Genomic DNA, 21,468 nt, shown 5'->3' on the forward strand with positions numbered 1-21,468 from the left:
TACACAACAAACAAATAAAATGAATCTACGGTATATTAATTTATCACATGCAACATGCTATAATAATAAATGAATTGGTCATTAAATATACATTAATGCCAGAGCTGGATCAAGGTGGTTGTGGACCCTTGGAAAAAAAATTGATGGAGGTCCTCTTGAAATGTGGAATATTTACAGAGCAAATCTTTTAACACCTGGGAGAAAATGTTTGTCAGATATTATTTGCACCTACCAGTGGATGTAAATTATTGGATGTATTTTAATTCTTAGTGCAGGCAGATAGGACATTAGATCATTTTTAAGGAGACTCTCACTGCAGACCAGTGAATATAGCACTGGTCAGTTCCTGTAGGAGACCATAAAACAATTAAATTTAGTGACTAACAGTTGATCTCAACTTTTATTGCTTTTTTGTCTTCCTTCTCCATTCTCCACAAGTATAGAGACTCCTTCCAGCTAGGATGTGGCTTTGCAGATTTTGTGGCCTTAGCATTTCTATCTCCTTTTTTTATACCACAAACTGCTCATGACAGCCATACATTGCTTACCTTATGCCCGATTAATCACCTTTATGGCAGACACCATTCCTTTATGACAGCTACAGATGCCCTGTCTTGACAACCACAGATGCTCCCTGTTTATCCCACGCTTAACTCATGCTCCGGACTTGGTTTGTTCTTGTCAAACACAGTAACTCATGTCATCACTGACATTATTTATTCTTGACAAACAGAACATAGTGTCCTTTGCATTTCTCAAAAAAATATATCTATACAGTTGAAACCAGAAGTTTACATACACTATATAAAAAGACACATATGCATATTTTTCTCAATATCTGAAAGTCAATCAGAATAAACCTTTCCCTTTCCAGGTCAATTAGGATTACCATAATTATTAATATTTGCCAAATGGCAGAATAATGAGAGAGTTCCTACCTCAACATGAGAGTGTCAACCAAAGAGAGTCATGCGGGATCGGACATCGCCCGGATTAACAAGGTCTGCTTCAGAGGTTTCAGATCATCAATCTGTTGATAAAAGGTCTGATCTTGAGGAACCAGGACAATCTGATGATTAATGGACTACTGGAACAAACCATACATGGACAAGGCAAGAGAACCTGGATCTGATTAAATGCTACTATAACAGCAGACCAAATGAGAGAGGATATATGAAGTGCATGAGGAAACTCTGGATGGATACAAGACCTGCATGTCCACTGACTGAGAAACAACTAGTCACCCAACATTTCAATATCATAAAGAGAAAGCCATTATCACAACTTGAGATGGATCAACTGCACTGCAGATCCACCCAACATGAAGACCTGGAAGAACAATATGTGCAATCACCTGAACACCCTGACCCAACCCTGCAACTAGAGAGCACTGCAGTTGATCTGAAACAAAAGATCTTAGATAAACTAAATACCATCAATATCAGAGATCGACTGCCAAGGCTCAGCACAGAAACACCACCAGACAGTATGCTAGAAGAAGCCAATAGAGCACTTGCATCAATATCTGCCACCATAACTCAAGCTAACAAACTGATCTATGCTACTGCCTCAGCAGTCATGGAAATGCTTGTCTATACAACCAACAAGAACAACAGAAGTACGTGCCCCCCTTGGAAAAGAAGACTGGAGGCAAAGATCAAGGTGACACACAGGAAAGTCAGGCAACTAACAGAAATACAGAAGGGTGTAAAGATCAAGAATCAGACCAAGCTGGACAAGTACAAGGGCCTGACCCCAAATGAAGCCCTAGAGACTGCTAAACAAAGGCTCACAGCACACGCTGCAAGACTAGGGAGATACACTAGAGTAGCTGAGGCCAAGAAGATAAATGCTCTGTTCTCTAAAGAACCATCAAAAGTATACTCTCAACTGCAGAGTAACAACACAAAGACAGCAACTCCACAGATAGCAGAGACTGAACAATACTGGAAGAACATATGGAAGAAGGAAAAAACACAAAACACCAGTGCAATGTGGCTGAAAGTTTTGAAAATGAAACACAGAAACCACCTAGAGCAAAAACCATTCATCATTTAAGAATCAGACATAAAACAGCGGGTCAAGGACATGAAGAACATGTGCTGAACAGCACCTGACCCAGAAACAATCCACACTTACTGGCTAAAGAAAATAACAGCAGTACATGATCACATGGCAAAGCAGATGAATCAACTGTTCCATCCAACTACCGCCCAATAATCTGCTTTACGACAACATGGAAACTTTACAGAGTTCAGAGGTGCGGCGTTCTTGTAAACAGTCATTTTTTTCCCCTAACTTTATGTGTGCACATTGCAGCTAGCCAATCAGCGAGCAGGAAACACCCATAATGTCCTGACGCAACGGCTTGTGTAATTGGCTGCTGAAATCACATGTGCCTCTCCATATAAATAGCGGACATCTTGTTTCAGAGCCATTTTGACACTGTAACAGCGCAGAGAGGCTGCTCCTGACGCTGGCACTGTTAACAGCAAGATTTTAGCTAGTTAGTTAGGCAGTTGTATATCAGTCAGACAGTGTAGCTAGCAACTGTCCAGTGTGGCTGTTAAATTTACCTTTCAGCACTTTTTTTTCTTTTTTTGGACATTACTGAGGTCCACAAATAAAACCGGCAGGGCACGTGTTGTGCACTGCTCCTATTGTACTCCATGCACGATTATTATTATTACTAGATGGTGGCCCGATTCTAACGCATCGGGTATTCTAGAATATGTCTGTATGCATGCTGGCCAGCGGGAGACCGACATTCAAAAGATGGTCCAGAATGATCCCCTACAATCGGCGATCTCACAGCGGGGGCCTAGTCGCTGCTGCATGTCACACTGAGCGAGATCACTAGCGCAGGTTGGGATACTTCTGCAACCGCGAGATGACCGGCTATCCTGGTATGCATGGTCCCCTCACCCCCAATCCTGGTATGCATGGTCCCCTCATCCCCCTATGCTGGTATGCATGGTCCGCTCACCCCCTATCCTGGTATTCATGGTCCCCTCACCCCCCAATCCTGATATGCATGGTCCCCCCTCATCCCTATCCTGGTATGCCTGGTCCCATCACCGCCAATCCTGGTATGCATGGTTCTCTCACCACCCCTATCCTGGTATGCATGGTCCCCTCATCCCCCTATCCTGGTATGCATGGTCCCCTCACCCCCTATCCTGGTATGCATGATCCTCTCACCCCCCTATCCTGGTATGCATGGTCCCCTCACCCCCGAATCCTGATATGCATGGTCCACTCTCATCCCTATCCTGGTATGCATGGTCCTCTCACCCCCCTATCCTGATATGCATGGTCCCCTCACCCCCAAATCCTGATATGCATGGTCCCCTCATCCCCCATTCTGGTATGCATGGTCCCCTCACCCCCTATCCTGGTATGCATGGTCCTCTAACCCCCCTATCCTGGTATGCATGGTCCTCTCACCCCCTATCCTGATATGCATGGTCCTCTCACCCCCCTATCCTGGTAGGCATGGTCCCTGAACCCCCTATCCTGGTATGCATGGTCCTCTCACCCCCCTTTCCTGGTATGCATGGTCCCCTCACCCCCAGTCCTGATATGCATAATCCCCTCAACCCCCTTTCCTGGTATGCATGGTCCCCTCACCCGCCAATCCTGGTATGCATGGTCCTCTCAACACACCTATCCTGGCATGCATGGTCCCCTCATCCCCCTATCCTGGTATGCATGGTCCTCTCACCCCCTTATCAAGGTATGCATGGTCCCCTCACCCCCCTATCCTGGTATGCATGGTCCCCTCACCCCCGAATCCTGATATGCATGGTCCCTCCTCATCCCTATCCTGGTATGCATGGTCCTCTCACCCCCCTATCCTGATATGCATGGTCCCCTCACCCCCAAATCCTGATATGCTTGGTCCCCTCACCCCCTATCCTAGTATGCATGGTCCTCTAACCCCCCTATCCTGGCATGCATGGTCCTTGCACCCTCAATCCTGGTATGCATGGTCCTCTCACCCCCCTATCCTGGTAGGCATGGTCCCTGAACCCCCCTATCCTGGTATGCATGGTCCTCTCACCCCCCTTTCCTGGTATGCATGGTCCCCTCACCCCCCAGTCCTGATATGCATGGTCCCCTCAACCCCCTTTCCTGGTATGCATGGTCCCCTCACCCCCCAGTCCTGATATGCATGGTCCCCTCAACCCCCTATCCTGGTATGCAAGCTACCCCTCACCCCCCTATCCTGGTATGCATGGTCCTCTCACCCCCAATCCTGATATGCATGGTCCTCTCACCCCCCAATCCTGATATGCATGGTCCCCGAACCCCCCCTATCCTGGTATGCATGCTACCTTTAACCCCCCTATCCTGATATGCATGGTCCTCTCACCCACCTTTCCTGATATACATGGTCCTCTCACCCCCCTATCCTGGTATGCATGGTCCTCTCACCCCCCTATCCTAGTATGCATGGTCCCCTCACCCCCCAGTCCTGGTATGCATGCTACCCCTCACCCCCCTATCCTGGTATGCATGGTCCTCTCAACCCCCTATCCTGGTAGGCATGGTCCCTGAACCCCCCTATCCTGGTATGCATGGTCCTCTCACCCCCTTTCCTGGTATGCATGGTCCCCTCACCCCCCAGTCCTGATATGCATGGTCCCCTCAACCCCCTTTCCTGGTATGCATGGTCCCCCCTCATCCCTATCCTGGTATGCATGGTCCCCTCACCCGCCAATCCTGGTATGCATGCTCCTCTCAACACCCCTATCCTGGTATGCATGGTCCCCTCATCCCCCTATCCTGGTATACATAGTCCCCTCACCCCCTATCCTGGTATGTATGGTCCTCTCACCCCCCTATCCAGGTATGCATGGTCCCCTCACCCCCCTATCCTGGTATGCATGGTCCCCTCACCCCCGAATCCTGATATGCATGGTCCCTCCTCATCCCTATCCTGGTATGCATGGTCCTCTCACCCCCCTATCCTGATATGCATGGTCCCCTCACCCCTAAATCCTGATATGCATGGTCCCCTCACCCCCTATCCTGGTATGCATGGTCCTCTAACCCCCCTATCCTGGCATGCATGGTCCTCTAACCCTTAATCCTGGTATGCATGGTCCTCTCACCCCCCTATCCTGGTAGGCATGGTCCCTGAACCCCCCTATCCTGGTATGCATGGTCCTCTCACCCCCCTTTCCTGGTATGCATGGTCCCCTCACCCCCCAGTCCTGATATGCATGGTCCCCTCAACCCCTTTTTCCTGGTATGCATGGTCCACTCACCCCCCAGTCCTGATATGCATGGTCCCCTCAACCCCCTATCCTGGTATGCAAGCTACCCCTCAGCCCCCTATCCTGGTATGCATGGTTCTCTCACCCCCAATCCTGATATGCATGGTCCTCTCACCCCCCAATCCTGATATGCATGGTCCCCGAACCCCCCCTATCCTGGTATGCATGCTACCTTTAACCCCCCTATCCTGATATGCATGGTCCTCTCACCCACCTTTCCTGATATACATGGTCCTCTCACCCCCCTATCCTGGTATGCATGATCCTCTCACCCTCCTATCCTGGTATGGATGGTACCCTCACCCCCCAATCCTGATATGCATGGTCCTCTCACCCCCCTTTCCTGGTATGCATGGTCCCCTCACCCCCCAGTCCTGGTATGCAAGCTACCCCTCACCCCCCTATCCTGGTATGCATAGTCCTCTCACCCCCCAATCCTGATATGCATGGTCCCCAAACCCCCCTATCCTGGTATGCATGCTACCTCTCACCCCCCTATCCTGATATGCATGGTCCTCTCACCCCCCTTTCCTGATATGCATGGTCCTCTCAACCCCCTTTCTGGTATGCATGCTACCTCTCACCCCCCTATCCTGATATGTATGGCCCTCTCACCCCTATTAAACTGCACACATACAAAAAAAACCCAAAACATTTATACTCACCTTCCCTGTGCTCCAGCGCTGTCATGTTCTGCCGGAGGCTGGGGGAGGAGTCTGGCGCCGGAGTATGCGCATGCCCATACCGTGCTGTCCGGCGCCATATTGCTGAAGGCACACTGCAAATGGCACCGGAAAGCGCTATGCGTATGCGATTCCGACACCGCACCCCTGCCCCGGTCTCCAGTGAGATGAAAAGTGCAGCGGCAACGCTCCTCCCGGTCAGGTAAGTATGTAAGTATGTAATCCCCCGCCGGCTGAGCCAATGAGCGGTGCCGCGCTCGATTTAAATTCCCACCAAGCCTCAGATGACGGGTGGCTCAGCCAATGAGTGGAGCCCCGCGGCTTGGCGGGGGATTCAAATCCCACGCAGCAACGCTCATTGCCTCAGCCGAGGGGCGGGAGATTTGAATCCAGCGCCGCTCATTGAATCCTGGCCGCCATGTCTAACGCATCGGGTATCTACTATATAATCGTCTAATTCTGTCTGTCTCTGATTGGCCGCGGCCGGCCCGGCGTGACCAATCAGCGACGCGGGATTTCCGTTACATACAGACAGACAGAATTAGACGATTATATAGTAGATTATTCATTTTTATATTTTTTATAGCGCCATTTATTCCATGGCGCTTTACATGTGAAAAAGGGGCATACAAAGACAAAGACAAGCACACTAAACATTAGCAATACAAGGCACACACAAGTACAAAAGGAGAGAGGACCCTTCCCACAAGGGCTCACAGTCTACAGGTTATAGCATTCTAATTAATATTTTTTTCACTAGCTAAATGTGAAAAAGCCTGCTGTATTCCACATTTTAGCTAGTTAGCTAGGTGGTTGTATATCTGTGATAGTGTAGCTAGCTAGTGTCCAGTGTGACTCTTAAATTTACCTTTCAGCATTTTTTTTGTTATTACTGAGCCCACTCATGTAATGTGCAAACCGTGCAAAAAAAAAACTGAGTCGAGGTAAAAAGTGCAGTAATTTGACTATTACATTTATGAACCTTCACATGCGCAATCAATATGCTTTACTGTGGGAATCCCACTACTCAAAAATGCAGACCAGCTGACCTCAACAACCATCAGCCACCCCATGTATCGCATCTGCTGCTTCTTCCTCCTCCTCCGTTACCTGTTAACTATTGAGACTCCAGAACTTCTTCGACTGCAGAACCTCAGATTCTTTACCCACTCCAGTCACGCAGACTGAGCCCACCTTCAGATGTAATGGAAGCGGACAAGCCTGCTGTTTTTGACTGATCTCAGAGAACGAGCACACCACAAATTTCTCTATTTACCATAACATTTCCACCTGCACCTCTCCCACAGTCCAGCTGTTTGTCCAGTTCACTGTACTCCGCCCTCTCTCAGCACTGCAGCCAGCCCATAGTTCCACAGTTGTGGTTACTTAAAAGATTGTTTCCTCCTACGCATGACAAGGCTAAGAGGTTGAACTCCACCATCTCAAATCTGTTGGCCACAGAAATGCTGCCTTTCCGACTGGTAGATACAGACAGTTTCCGAAAGCTGATGGCCATTGCAGTCTCCCAGTACCAATTTCGCAGTCGCCATTACTTTTCTAACAAAGCTGTGAGGGTGCTACACCAGCACGTCACAGATATCAGCAGTTCCTTGACAAAATCTCTGTCTGCCAGGCTGCATTTCACCACAGACACTTGGACGAGTAATCATGGCCAAGGGCGTTACATCTTGCTTACTGAGCACTGGGTGACTCTAGTGGCTGTGGGGACAGGCGCTGCTCCACAAGTCTTGGAATCCCCAAGGCTTGCAGAACAAACCTTTCCATTTAACACTTCCTCCACTGCTTCTGCCTCCTCTATCTCCTCTAGGGCCTCCACCTGTGCCCTAAACCTCTGCCTCAAAGGGAATCTTTCACCCCATTTTCGGCCTATAAGCTGCAGCCACCGCCATCAGAGGCTTATCTACAGCATTCTGTTGAGGGCAGAGTAAAGTACTGCAGTGCGCAGGTGCCGGACCTCTCTGACTTTTCCCGGCACCTGCACTGTAGATAAGCCCCTGATGGCTGTGGCCACATCTTATAGGCCAAAAATTAGATGACAGGTTCCCTTTAATGAGAAAAGCTTTCGTGTTGTGCAGACAGGCTCACAGCAATCAGGAAGTCTTAAAATTGAAATGCCTTGGAGATCACAGTCATACAGCTGAAGAGTTGTGGACAGCTCTCGAGGCTGAGTTTGATCGATGGTTGTCCCTGCTGAACCTGCATCCTGGGAAGGCCATGTCTGATAAAGGTGCGAGCCTGGTGGCAGTCCTGCGGCGAGGCAGGCTTACACACGTGCCTTGCATGGCTCACATCCTCAACTTGGCGGTTCAATGTTTTCTCCACCACTATTCTAGCCTGGGTGAGCTGCTCCAGAAAGCACATAAGCTGTGTGCTCATGTCCACCGTTTGCACCCCTCTGGTCACCGACTTGCATTGATACAGATGTCTTTGTCCATGCCAGTTAACAGGTTGATGTGTGATGTGCTAACATGGTGGAATTCCACTCTGCACATGTTGCAGCGACTGTGGCAGCAGCAGCAAGCACTCCATATGCCATCATCAGCATCACTATTCCAGTCTTCTATATACTGGAGCAGACTTTGAATAGCCTGCGGGAGGAGAGCGTGGTCCCAGGAGAAGAGGACGAAGCAGAGGAGGATGCGGAAGGGATAACATTGTCTCTAAGTTCAAGACTATCATCACACAGGCGGATGCCAAGGGAGGGTGGATTACTGTGATCGAGGGGGGCAGGTGATAACAGACAAACTGTTATAGAAGGTGCAAGATCCAAGGAACAAATGGAGGAGGAAGAGGTGATGGGAGAGCAACTGTCAGATGAAGAGGATGATCCTCCCCTCTCTGTTGTTCATGGTTGGCGATAGGGGATGGAGGAAACGAGCCTCATTGTTACCCAGCCACCAACACAGCATGGACTCGGACCTCATGGTAGAGAATGACATATGAGTGCCTTCTTGATGCACTATCTGCAACATGATCCCCGTTATAATTAGGAATAATACTGACTTATGGGTCGACACTCTGAAAGATCCATGTTATAAAACCAAATTTGCCAGATGATTCCCAACCTAGAAAGGGACCCGCGAATGCTGGAGTATCGAAACACGCTTTTACACAACCTTAAGAGAGATTTTCCCCAAGACAGCAGTGAAGCACACAGTTCGCATCGTAGCTTTACACTTCCAACCTCCAGCACATCAATTCATCAACGCCAAAACATTAGCTGTATCAGTGGTGGAACTGGAAGAAGCAACTTCTGTGAGTCCTTTGACACATAAAAAAAGACCAATTCATGCACCAGCACAACAGAGTCCAAGTCTTACACGTGGTGAACGAATGGACATGATGGTGCTGGAGTATCTATAACTGATTATAAATACCATCGGGTAGTGTTTGGATCCTTTCACATTTTGGTCTTCTAAAATGGATGAGTGGCCTGAGTTCGCCTCACATGCCTTGGAGGTTTTATCACGCCCGGCAGCCAGCGTTCTCTCAGAATGTGTCTTCAGCAGGTGTCCTGATGGATAAGCACAGCCGGCTGTCCCCTGAATGTGTACACCACCTAAATTTCATCAAGATGAAAAAATCATGGATCTCCAAGGACTTTTGCACTCCAATTGCAGACTGTACAGACTATGTGATTTGGCATTTTTTACTGTGAGCATTAATGTCACATAACTGCACTTTATGATATCTTTAGAATGGCTTCTGTGCCTGCCGTGGCTGCTGCTGCTGCTGTTAACACAAATTTGTGGAAATGTGAACAGTCATTGTGGTCTACATCTGCTGAATTAGCTGTTGTGGAAGAGGTCTCAGGTCCCAATTATACTATTTGTGTTCTTGTGACAGTTATTCCACTTCGGTGGCGTCAGACCCTCATTTTTTAAAATGTGAACACTTCTGGTTGGGTGTCCATTTGCTGAATTGGGTTTAGTGGAAGACCTATTGGATCCTATTACACTGTTTCTACTCTCGTGAAATTGAGGCCACTTTACTGGTGTCTGTCTTTTATTTGATGTGTTTTGGCAGCATTTGTTGCCGTTAAAACGTATTGTGCATGCGTTTGTTTTTGCCTTACATTGAGCTGAATGGCGTTCGATTATCTTCAGTGAATATTGCAAATTCAGCAATCATAATCCGAACAGTACATTGAAATTTTCACTCATCTCTACTTAAGACAACTAGCACAAGTGACCATCAAATGTGGCATATACCAAGGTGATGCACTGTTCCTATTGTTGTTCTGCATAGGCTTGAACCCCCTCAGTCAGTTAATTACAGAGTCTGGCTTTGGATTCAATTTCAAGAGTGGAAGCATCATCAGTCACCTACTCTACAAGGATGACATCAAGCTGTATGCGAGAAATGAACGAGACATCAATTCACTGATCCACCTGACAAGGATCTACAGTGAAGACATCAGGATGTCCTTTGGACTGGAGAAGTGTGGCCGGTTGGTAATAAAGATAGGCAAGGTAGTCAAGACTGATGGAGTGGAGATATGGTTAGAAACCAACTCCATGAGCATGGTCTGAAGGTCCAATGTCCACTGATTGGGGTTGTGCTCACAGCCCAACACCGCAAGGATGCTTGGTATTTGTCACAGAACACCAGTATTGGCATATTCACCACTGGCGCCCTGTACTCTTCACATATGAAAGCAGGTTCACACTGAGCACATGTGACAGATGTTACAAAGTCTGGAGATGCCGTGGAGAGCGATCTGCTGCCTGCAACATCCTTCAGCATGACCGGTTTGGCAGTGGGTCAGTAATGGTATAAGGTGGCATTTCTTTGGAGGGTCACACGATATTGGGCTGTTAGCCCAACCCCCATCTGTGGACGGCGGGCACTCAGACCATCCTAATGGAGTCGGTTTCTAACCATTTGTGCTGACACATGCACATTTGTGGCCAGCTGGAGGTCATTTTGCAGGGCTCTGGCAGTGCTCCTCCTGTTCCTCCTTGCACAAAGGCTGAGGTAGCGGTCCTGCTGCTGGGTTATTGCCCTCTTATGGCCCCCTCCACGTCTCCTGGTATACTGGCCTGTCTCCTGGTAGCACCTCCAGCCTCTGGACATTACACTGACAGACACAGCAAACCTTCTTGCCACAGCTCGCATTGATGTACCATCCTGGATGAGCTGCACTACCTGAGCCACTTGTGTGGGTTGTAGAGTCTGTCTAATGCTACTATGAGTGTGAAAGCACAACCAGCATTCAAAAGTGACCAAAACATCAGCCAGAAAGCATTGGTACTGAGATGTGGTCTGTGGTCCCCATCTGCAGAACCACTCCTTTATTGAGGGTGTCTTGATAATTGGCAATAATTTACATCTGTTGTCTATTCCATTTGCATAACAGCATGTGAATTTGATTGTTATACAGTGATGCTTCCTAAGTGGACAGTTTGATTTCACAGAAGTTTGATTTACTTGGAGTTATATTCTGTTGTTTAAGCATTCCCTTTTATTTTTTGAGCAGCATATATGTGTATATATATATATATATATATATATATATATATCTGTATATCCTCTACTGATGTAAGGATTACATCATATATTTTATTTATTTTGTAAAATATGTGGGCCTCAATAGCTATTTCTTACTTTGCTGGTTTGGGGAGTGGATTTGCTTTTTAACTCATTGTCTAACATGTTTAAAAAGTTATTAAACTTTCATTTTTTTATTCATTTTGGTCCAGCATGGAAAGTTAAGAAATTTTATAAATCACGTTATTTATTAAGGATTCTGTCTTCACTCCTTTACAAAAAATTGATTTCCCCAGGTCTCTTTGTCTTCCTTTTAGCTGCATTGATATCGGAACATACTCCTTTGGAGTACAGATGCTGGCAGTAAGGGTGTGTGCACTCGCTGCGGATTGTCCTGCGGAATTTTCCACCCGGATTTGTGTAAGTCCGCAGGTAAAACCGCAGGTCAAAAGACCTGTGGTTTATCTGCAGATTTTCTGCAGTTTAGCCTGCGGGTTTCCCCTGCAGTTTGACACCTGCCATGGAGTAGGTGCCAAACCGCAGCGGAATCCACACAAAGAATTGGCATGTTGCGGTTTTGAAACCGCAGCAAATCCGCGCGGAAAATTCCGCACAGTGTGCACCGTGGATTTCTATTTCCATAGGTTATAATGGTACTGTACACCCCTGCAGGACCAAATCCACTGCGGATCCGCAGCAGAATCCGCAGCGTGTGCACACACCCTAATAGTCATCATCTGTCTCCTCCTTTGCATGTTGTGTTTGAAGCACTGAGCTTACATCCACAAGTACCCTGCTGTCATTACTTCCTAATCTCCCCCAAAGAAATATTCATGGTGCTTGTGGAAGTAAATACAGTACACAGGGGGCAGCGAGGGTCTGATTACTGGCACACATTACAGACATTAGTTATTATTCTGGAGTGTAAGGAGATAGTGCTTTGGGTCAAGCCAGCAGCGCAGCAAAGCTGGCTGAGCTCCATAACCCTGTGGATAATCTTGCTGCAGGACATTGTTCTGTCATGGAGAACACCTAGGATACAAGTCCTCCTGAGCTGACCCGTTCACTACCATCATCAGTACTCCAAATGAGTACTTTCTGATGTAAATGCAGCTAAAGGTAGGCAAATAAACTGGGCATAAGGAGGTAATTTGGAGCCATGTACATGCAGTTCTTTACAGGAATGTAGAGACATTACCTAATAAAGTGGTATGTAAAGTTTTCGTAGCTTTAAATGCTGGAAAATTGTTTTTTCGTTGTTGTTTTTTTTTTTAATGAAAGTTTGCTTACTATATAATTATGGTAAACTAAATCACCATAACTTCAGTTCTCCTTATTTCCTTATTTTTAGAACATTATTATTTGTATTAGAAGTGTACTTTCTTTTTGAACGTTGATTTTGTTTTGAAATTTAGGAATTCACATAATGTCTGCTCTAACATACTGATAGGTAATCTGGCATAATATAAATTGTCTGAAGTGTTTGTATAAGAGCCACACAATGTACAAGTAATACACCATTATTACTTGTACATTGCTATGGGATATGATGGGGATTTACAAGCAGAAAATAGATCAGTTTTGTTGTATATGATGTTTTTCGGGATAAATGACATTTTAGAATGACAAATTTGTGAAAATGTTTTCCTAACTATATAAAGTAACATTAGCAAGTTTTTTTTTCATTATTTATTGCAGCCACATTAATCGGAAACCCCTGGGGTCTCATAGATCTTTTGTGTTCATGCACATCTAGTCAGCCACTTTTCTTGAGCTTGTGGCACAGTCTTACCGGTCTCTGATCTGGCAGTAAACGCAAATCAATAAGAATGCTATCTATCGTTTAAGTGAATGTAAATATTTGAACAAGGAATTACTTATCCAGCCGTTGTTAGACATAAGCTTATAAAATTAGTAAGACACCTTAAGAGGGTTTTATTTATCCTGCTGTATGCTCGCGAATAATCGATCAATATATCAAACTCAAGGAAGGTTAAAAATGACACACAATATATCTCAGTGCATCTACAAATCATCTACAGAAGCCATAATCCTTTATGACATTGCGTTCTAAATCCCTAGGTATCAATATGGCTTTGCTTCCCCTTTTGCACCTATAAAAAAGAAAAAAGTCCAACTAACTCACCATCGGATACATGGAGTGTGCAATGAGGAAGTGAAGCAAAAAAGCATATCCAGCTTCCACGATCTGATAAAATACAACATGGCTATATTGAATATTCCACAAAGATGCAAACAACTACAACACGTTTCGGATCAACTATTGTCCTACAAAAATATGCAAAACACAAGCCACGGAGACACCAACACATGTTTCTCAACGCAAGCAATGACTAGCCAGGTCTTTCTCCGGGAATGAACAACCACGGGAAGGGCAGTCTCCAATGAAGGAAGCCACCTATGCCAAAACATGGTATCCATCCACAGACAGCTGTTTCGGGGTATTGCCCATCATCAGTGTGGAGTAGGAAACTGGCCAGTAGGAGCAATGCCTAGTAAAAGACTGTGAAAAATGAGGATGAATGAACTCAGAGATCAACATCCAACACTGTGGAGACACCATCACATGTTTCTCAACGCAGTGATTCTAGAGCAATGCCCCCATCCCTTATGGGAAATATGTTGGTCCTTCCCAGGGAAAGACCTGGCTAGTCATTGCTTGCATTGAGAAACATGTAATGGTGTCTCCGTGGCTTGTGTTTTGCATATTTTTACATATTTCCCATAAGGGATGGGGGCATTGCTCTAGTATGACTGCGTTGAGAAACATGTGATGGTGTCTCCGCAGTGTTGGGTGTTGATCTCCATGAGTTCATTCATCCTCATTTTTCACAACTATTGTCCTACATTCATAGCATGCTATGAAGAAGGATCAGTGTTAAGAATGGGTCACTGAGGAGGAAAGCAGGCCCAGGCTAAGCCACAGAAAACCAGAGAGGTTGGTAACTAAGTGGATTGCAGACCCCTGATCCTATCCACACAACTAGTAGTAGCCATGGAGTGTACCAACGATGATCCTAGACGCCTCGGCACAGCCGGAGAGCTAACTAAGCCTAAAGAGCCGGAGAGCTAACTAAGCCGAAAACAAGAAAGGGGAAATCTAAACTGCCCCGGAGCAGACCCCAAAGGAATAGATAGCCCCCAAACATATATTGTCGGTGAGACAAGATGAAAACACATAAGCAGGCAGGAAAATAGACTGAGCGAATGATGGGGCCAACACTGACTAGACAGGACAGGAAAGGAAAGACACTGTCTGCAATCACGCAAAAAACCCTGCAAAAAGTCCAACATGTCTGATGCACAAAAAACACTGAAGTCGCACGACTTCGCCCCCACTATATCAGCACTCTGGTATATTCTGAAAGCAAAGCAAAAAGAGACCAATATAACAGGAGACAAAACAAACTGGCACAAGCAGTAACATATGGGCGGTGATTCAGCACAGCCCAAGCCGGAGCTGGCTGACCCGCACAAAGCAAAGATAGACAAAACCAGATCAAATGCAAACAGAATAGAAAATGAAACACTTAGCTGAATCATGCAGGGACAGAGCAGGAGACATCAGACCTCAGAAGGAATAGAATGATAATCACCAGCAGGGATAAAGGGAGTCAGCTGTTTTAAATCCCAATCTGAAACCACAGATCTCCAATCGTCATCCTCATTATCAGGTGGCCAGCCTCTGTCAATCAGATCAGCTCCATTACTCCAGTAACCACCAGAGGGAGCCCAGAAAGAGAACTCGCAGCCCCTCTGTCAATCTGACCAGCTCCACTACCTTCAATAATAACCAGAGGGAGGCCAGAAAGAGAATTCACAACAGATCAGTGTTTATCTGAAACCAACGCATCGCCGTTTTTTAATCTTGTGTCTTGATCATATCTTTGTGGAACAGTCAATATAGCCATGTTGTATTTTATTGGATGGTGGAAGCTCGATATGTTTTTTGCCTCTTCTATAATAGGTTCCACTCCTCTGGGAAAATATTCAGCAAAATTTTGGAGTGTGCTTTTAGGATTTTTGGCACCTTATCCAGAAAAGTATTTGCTTGATATGAGTGGATCTAAAAATAATGAAATTTGGATCTCCAGTAGTCAAATGTAATCTGCAGAGGAATCTGTCACCAAATGGATATTTTTGCCACTGCAGCACCACAACAAATAATGTGAAGCATTACACGTCACATCAGGGTATTGCACACATATGCTTGGGCAACCAGTGCGAAAGGGGCCTAACTCAGCGGATCCAGTTCAAATTACTAATGCTGACCTACAAGGCCATCTTTAACCTGTCTCCTCCATATGTCTCTCCCGATACCTTCCCTCACGTAATCTTTGGTCAACCCAAGACCTCCTTCTCTCCTCCACACTTATTCGCTCCTCACTCAACCACCTACAAGACTTCTCCTGAATAGCCCCCATCCTCTGGAATTCTTTGCCCCAATATGTCCGACTATCAACCACATTCGGATCCTTCAGACAGAACCTGAAAACCCACCTCTTCAAGAAAGCCTGCAGCCTGCAATGATCCCGCTACTCCTCATCACTACTGGAGATATCACCTCAACCAATACCGGAACTGCTGCAACCCCCCAACCTACTGTCTACTTCCCCACCATCCTGTAGCATGTAAGCCCGCAAGGGCAGGGTCCTCTTCCCTCTGTATCAGTCTGTCATTGTAAGTTTGTTTACTGTAAGTGATATCTGTAAATTTTATGTAACCACTTCTTATGTACAGCACCATGGAATCAATGGTGCTATATAAATAAATAATAATAATAGTAATATATTAGCTGCTCTCCACTTTCAGCAAAAGATGTGGATCCCAAACAATAAAAATTTAGTTTTTGGACTTATACAAAATTTGACATCAGCATTTTTCCAGATGTATATAGTCAATGTTACTACAGAATGTCATTTGGCAGAATGACACCAAAAGTGTTATTCTTTTGGCCTCTGTATGGTCACTATGTGCCCAAAACAGTTTTTTAACCGATGAGCAATTTTTCATTTTTTTTTTCCTCCACTTCTTCCAGGAGCCATACATTTTTTCTTTTGCCGTCAACATGGCCATTTTAGGGCTTGGTTTTTGAGGGACGAATTATATTTTCAAGTTACTCCATTGATTTTAGAATATGATGCACTGGAAAGCAGGAATAAAATTCAAGTGCATTGAAATTGCAAAAATAAGTGCAATTTCATAATGTTTGTTTATTTTTATTGACTATGTTCATGATACAGTAAAACTGATCTGCACATATGATTCTCCAGGTCAGTACAATTATGCAGAAAACAAACACGCAGTTATTTATTCTGCTTAAGTGCTGAAAAAAATTGAAAATTTGTAAAGAAAAAAAAATGTTTGCTTATTTTTCTGAAACGCCTAACGCTTTCAATTATCACGATCTGGGGCTGAATGAGGGCTTATTTTTTTTCTCCCTGAGTGGGCATTTTTAATGTTATCATTTTGGGGTAGACACAATGTTTTGATCGCCTATTGTTGCATTTTATTAAAATGTTGCAGGGGCCATAATAAGTCATTCTGGCGTTTTTTGCTTTTTTTTTCCATTTTATACGCCATTTACCGATTTAATTAATTTATTTTATATTTTGATAGATCTGACTTTTACGAATGTAGCGATAGCAAATATGTGTATTTTTAATTTCTTTTACTGTTTTAATTTTAATGTAACAAACGGGAGTGAGTTGATTTTTTTTTTTTTTACTTTTTACTTTATTTACAGTTCTACTCAAAAGTTTACATACCCCGTCAGAATTTATGCTTTCTTGGCCTTTTTTCACTGAATATGAATGATAACACCAAAGCTTTTTCTCCACTCATGGTCAGTGGTTGGGTGAAGCCATTTATTGTCAAACTACTGTGTTTTCTCTTTTTAATTCATAATGACAACCCAAAACATCCAAATGACCCTGATCAAAAGTTTACATACCACATTTCTTAATACCATATATTGCCCCCTCTAACATCAGTGACAGCTTGAAGTCTTTTGTGGTAGTTGTGGATGAGGTTCTTTATTTTCTAAGATGGTAAAGCTGCCCATTCTTCTTGCAAAATGTCTCCAGTTCCTGTAAATTCCAGCGCTGTCTAGCATTAACTGCGCACTTAAGATCTCCCCAGAGTGACTCAATGATATTGAGGTCAGGAGACTGAGATGGCCACTCCACAACCTTCACTTTGCTCTGCTGTAGCCAATGACAGGTCGACTTGGCCTTGTGTTTTGGATCGTTGTCATGTTGAAACTTCCAACTACATCACATATGAAACTTCCAGGCTGATGAGTGCAAATTTGCCTCCAGTATTTGCTGATAGCGTGATGCATTCATCTTTCCTTCAACTTTGACCAAAATTCCTGTGCCTTTGTAGCTCACACATCCCCAAAACATCAGCAATCCATCTCCATGCTTTACACTAGGAATGGTGTTCCTTTCATCATAGGCCTTGTTGACCTCTCTCCAAATGTAACGTTTATGATTGTGGCAAAAAAAATAAATTTTTGTCTTATCACTCGAAATTACCTTGTTCCAGAAGTTTTGAGGCTTGTCTCTGTGCTTTTTTTCTTATTGTAGACTACATACTTTGTGCCATTTGCACAGTAATGACTTTCTTCTGACGACTCGACCATGCAACCCATTTTTCTTCAAGTACCTCCTTAATGTGCATCTTGAAACAGCCACACCGCTAGTTTTCAGAGAGTCCTGCATTTCAGCTGATTTTATTTGTGGGTTTTTCTTTGCATCCCAAACAATTTTCCTGGCAATTGTGGACTACATTTTTGTTGGTCTACCTGACCATGGTTTTGTTTTTACAGAGTCCCTGATTTTCCATCTGTTAATCACAGTTTGAACACTACTGACTGGCATTATCATTTCCTTGGATATCTTTTTGTATCCCTTTCTTGTTTTATACAGTTCAACTACCTTTTCCAGTAGATACGTTGACAATTCTTTTGCTTTCCCCATGACTTACAATCCAGAAACGTCTGTTGCTGGATGAAAGATGCAAGAGTCTGTCTGGATCCCAGAAACTCACTCAGCTTTTATGCACACACAATGATTACAAGCAAACAGGTCACAGGTGAGGATGTTACCTTTAGTAGCCATTCAAACCCATTTGTGTCAACTTCTGTGCATGTTGTCAGGCTAAAATCACTAGGGTATGTGAACTTTTGATCAGGGTAAGTTGGACGTTTTGGGTTTTCATTATGATTTAAAAAGAGAAAACATAGTAGTTTGACAATAAATGCCTTTACCCAACCACTAATTATGAGTGGAGAAAAAGTTTTGGTATTATCATTCATATTCTCTGAAAAAAGGCCAAGAAAGCAAAAATTTTGAGCACAACTGTAATAGTCCTCTTAAGGGACTTGAAGCTGTGATCATCTGATTGCTTGTTCTTGTGCATCAACACTGCTATACATACCTAAAATGGCGATCTCCTATGAATACCAACTATATTAAATCAACCATCACCTGATAGGAAAGATGTAGGCTCTGGGTGCGAACCTGCCTAAAAGGCAGAGGCACAATATATGATGTAACTGTACGTCATATGTTGTGAAGGGGTTAAACTGCACATGGAAGCACTACAGGCTATAGGACTCATCTAAGAAATAAACAATTTGTTGTCATTTTTTTTTCCAATGGCTCTCTATGTTGGAAGGAGGCCCAGCCAACCACTGTTGGGTACATACCTTTTGGGTTTATCCTCCCGGCAGTGAACACAGACATCATGTGCACATGGGCTTATGCTTTCCTATCCAAATCATTTGGAAAACACCTCTCTGAGAAGGGCTCTAACAACCCACTTGATAGTATAAAAAGTATTGGTGGCAGTAATTGTTGTTTGATTGAAATATACAGCAATGCTGTGCAATTCCTCTTTTTTTGCCAAATCATATAATTGTACTCAATAAATGTGTGTAGCCAACGGCGCTAACCGCAAACCAATATAGTACAAAGCTGCAAGTGAAAGGACAAAGACCACTCAATTTGTCCAAAAGAATATAAAATAAAAATATATGTATGATTTACTTGCGCTAAACAAATGTACCCAGGTTCAATAAAAGAATACAATGATGTCAACAAGTCCAGAAATAAACAAAAAAAAGGGGGATTGAATTAACTTGAATAGTGCTTGGATAGTATAAAAAAAGAAAAAAAAGGTAGTCCTGGAGAGGGATCCTTAGAAGCGAGATGAATGAAGGGTCCTTTCCAAAGATGTTCTAACGGTGGCTGTTGTCTCAAATGAAAAAAAGTTCAATCTCAATGCATATCGCTGTCCCGGCCGGTGACTAGCGTGCAACTAGAGATGAGTGGCGTCAGACTGTATGAGTTACAGATGCCACATTCAGGAGCAGGCATGCAAGGTCCAAAAACACTGCAGGACCTTGCGTGACGTCACAGTCGCGTGACGTGTCACGCGACAGGCAAAGAAGCGCTAAGGAGCGCTGTGAGGGCCAGAAACGGCTTCCTTTCCTACGTGTTTCGGAATTCTCGGATTCCTTCTTCAGGGATGGCCTCAGGGAGTGGAAATGGCCCTTATATAGCCTGCAGGAACATATCATTCTGTCACACATTAAAAGCAAACAGTACAATCTCGCTATTTAGACCATTTGGAATCAGGGTATCAAATTCAAATATCCATTTACTCTCTACCCTGGACATTTGGTGAATAAAATTTCCCTTCCTCCAACTTCTTTTAACCACTTGAATACCGGTAACTTTAGTGTTCTTTATAGAACCCCCATGGTGTAAAAGATAATGGTTAGAGAGGGGATGGCAAGTAAATTTCTTGCAGATATTACGTAAGTGTTCACCAGTCCGGACATTCAACGGACGTATTGTTCGACCTATATACAATTTGCCACAGGGACATGTAATACCATATATTACTCCCTTCGTATCACACGTGATGAAATCATGGATTGGAATTTCTGTGGATTTATTCATAATTGAAAATTGTTTTTTGCTACCCAGTTTCCTACAGGGTGCACATTTTTTACAGGGAAAAAAACCTTTTAACTGCTGTTGTGAGTAAGGTTTATACCCTGCCATAGGTCTTGAAATAGAGGGGGCTACTAAATTACCCAAGTTGTTTGCCCTCCTAAAAACAAACCTTGGGTGCACTGGCAAAACCGCACCAATGACCTTATCATTTCTCAAAATTCTCCAGTGTTTTTTCACAATTTTTTTTAAAGGATTTGACTATTAGAATTATACTGAGTCACAATGGGAATCTCCTCCATAATGGAACTTTCCTTATTCTTTATTTTGTGTCTGAGAAATTGTTCCCGTTGTGTATTTCCAATACATTCCCTAGTTTCTCTCAGGGATCGGGTATCATACCCTTTTTGGCAGAATTTTTTAATTAGGGTGTTGGCCTCAGTAATGTAATCTTGCGTCCTAGAACAGTTTCTATGAGCCCGTATAAATTGGCTCTTTGGAATATTAAGGAGCCAGCTAGGAAGATGGCAACTATCTAGGGAAATGTAATTGTTCGAATCGGTGGGTTTATGGAATAATTGTGTCTGAATGGTGTCATCCTCAATAAAAATTCTCAAATCAAAGAAATTGATTTCTATGGGGCTGGTAGTCGCAGTAAATTTTAAAAAATAACAATTATTAATTCATTAATAAAATCAATTAAGAGAGTAGGCCCACCAGACCAGATGAAAACAACATCGTCTGTTGTGAGTTCATTTTTCCCTTCACCATTGAGGTCTGATGAACTCCCTCCTCTGGTGAAGGAAGGTAGTGAGGCTGATTACCAAACACCTGGGCAGCTAGATGATGACTGGGTGGCTGGAACTGAGGACTGGATATAAGGCTGCCGACGCCCTTCTTCCTGGCTGGTGATTTTCCTGCTGGATTCTTGGAGACCAGTCTGATTCCTGCTTCTCAAAGCTAAGTTTTTCTGCTCTGCTTTGTACTCTTCAGTTCTGTTTTTGT

At 44.2% G+C, this 21,468-nt stretch overlaps 1 protein-coding gene across 3 annotated transcripts in view; it reads left to right on the plus strand.

The window, feature by feature from the left end:
* Window positions 1-21,468, plus strand: part of CACNG8 (calcium voltage-gated channel auxiliary subunit gamma 8) — a 182,481-nt gene that overhangs the window by 16,328 nt on the left and 144,685 nt on the right. Inside the window, exon 2 of one of the 3 annotated variants that reach the window (XM_073571177.1) lies at window positions 875-6,615. The exons of the other annotated variants lie outside the window; for them this stretch is intronic. Within the exon in view, the coding sequence (XP_073427278.1) occupies window positions 1,174-2,058 (885 nt within the window). The 5' untranslated portion in view covers window positions 875-1,173 and the 3' untranslated portion in view covers window positions 2,059-6,615. Of the gene's footprint in view, window positions 1-874; window positions 6,616-21,468 lie in introns of those variants that run through there. 3 annotated transcript variants of the gene reach the window in all.

Source organism: Dendrobates tinctorius, unplaced genomic scaffold (genome assembly GCF_039654945.1).
Source record: "Dendrobates tinctorius isolate UK_male_01 unplaced genomic scaffold, ASM3965494v1 ptg000028l, whole genome shotgun sequence".
NCBI lineage: Eukaryota > Metazoa > Chordata > Amphibia > Anura > Dendrobatidae > Dendrobates > Dendrobates tinctorius.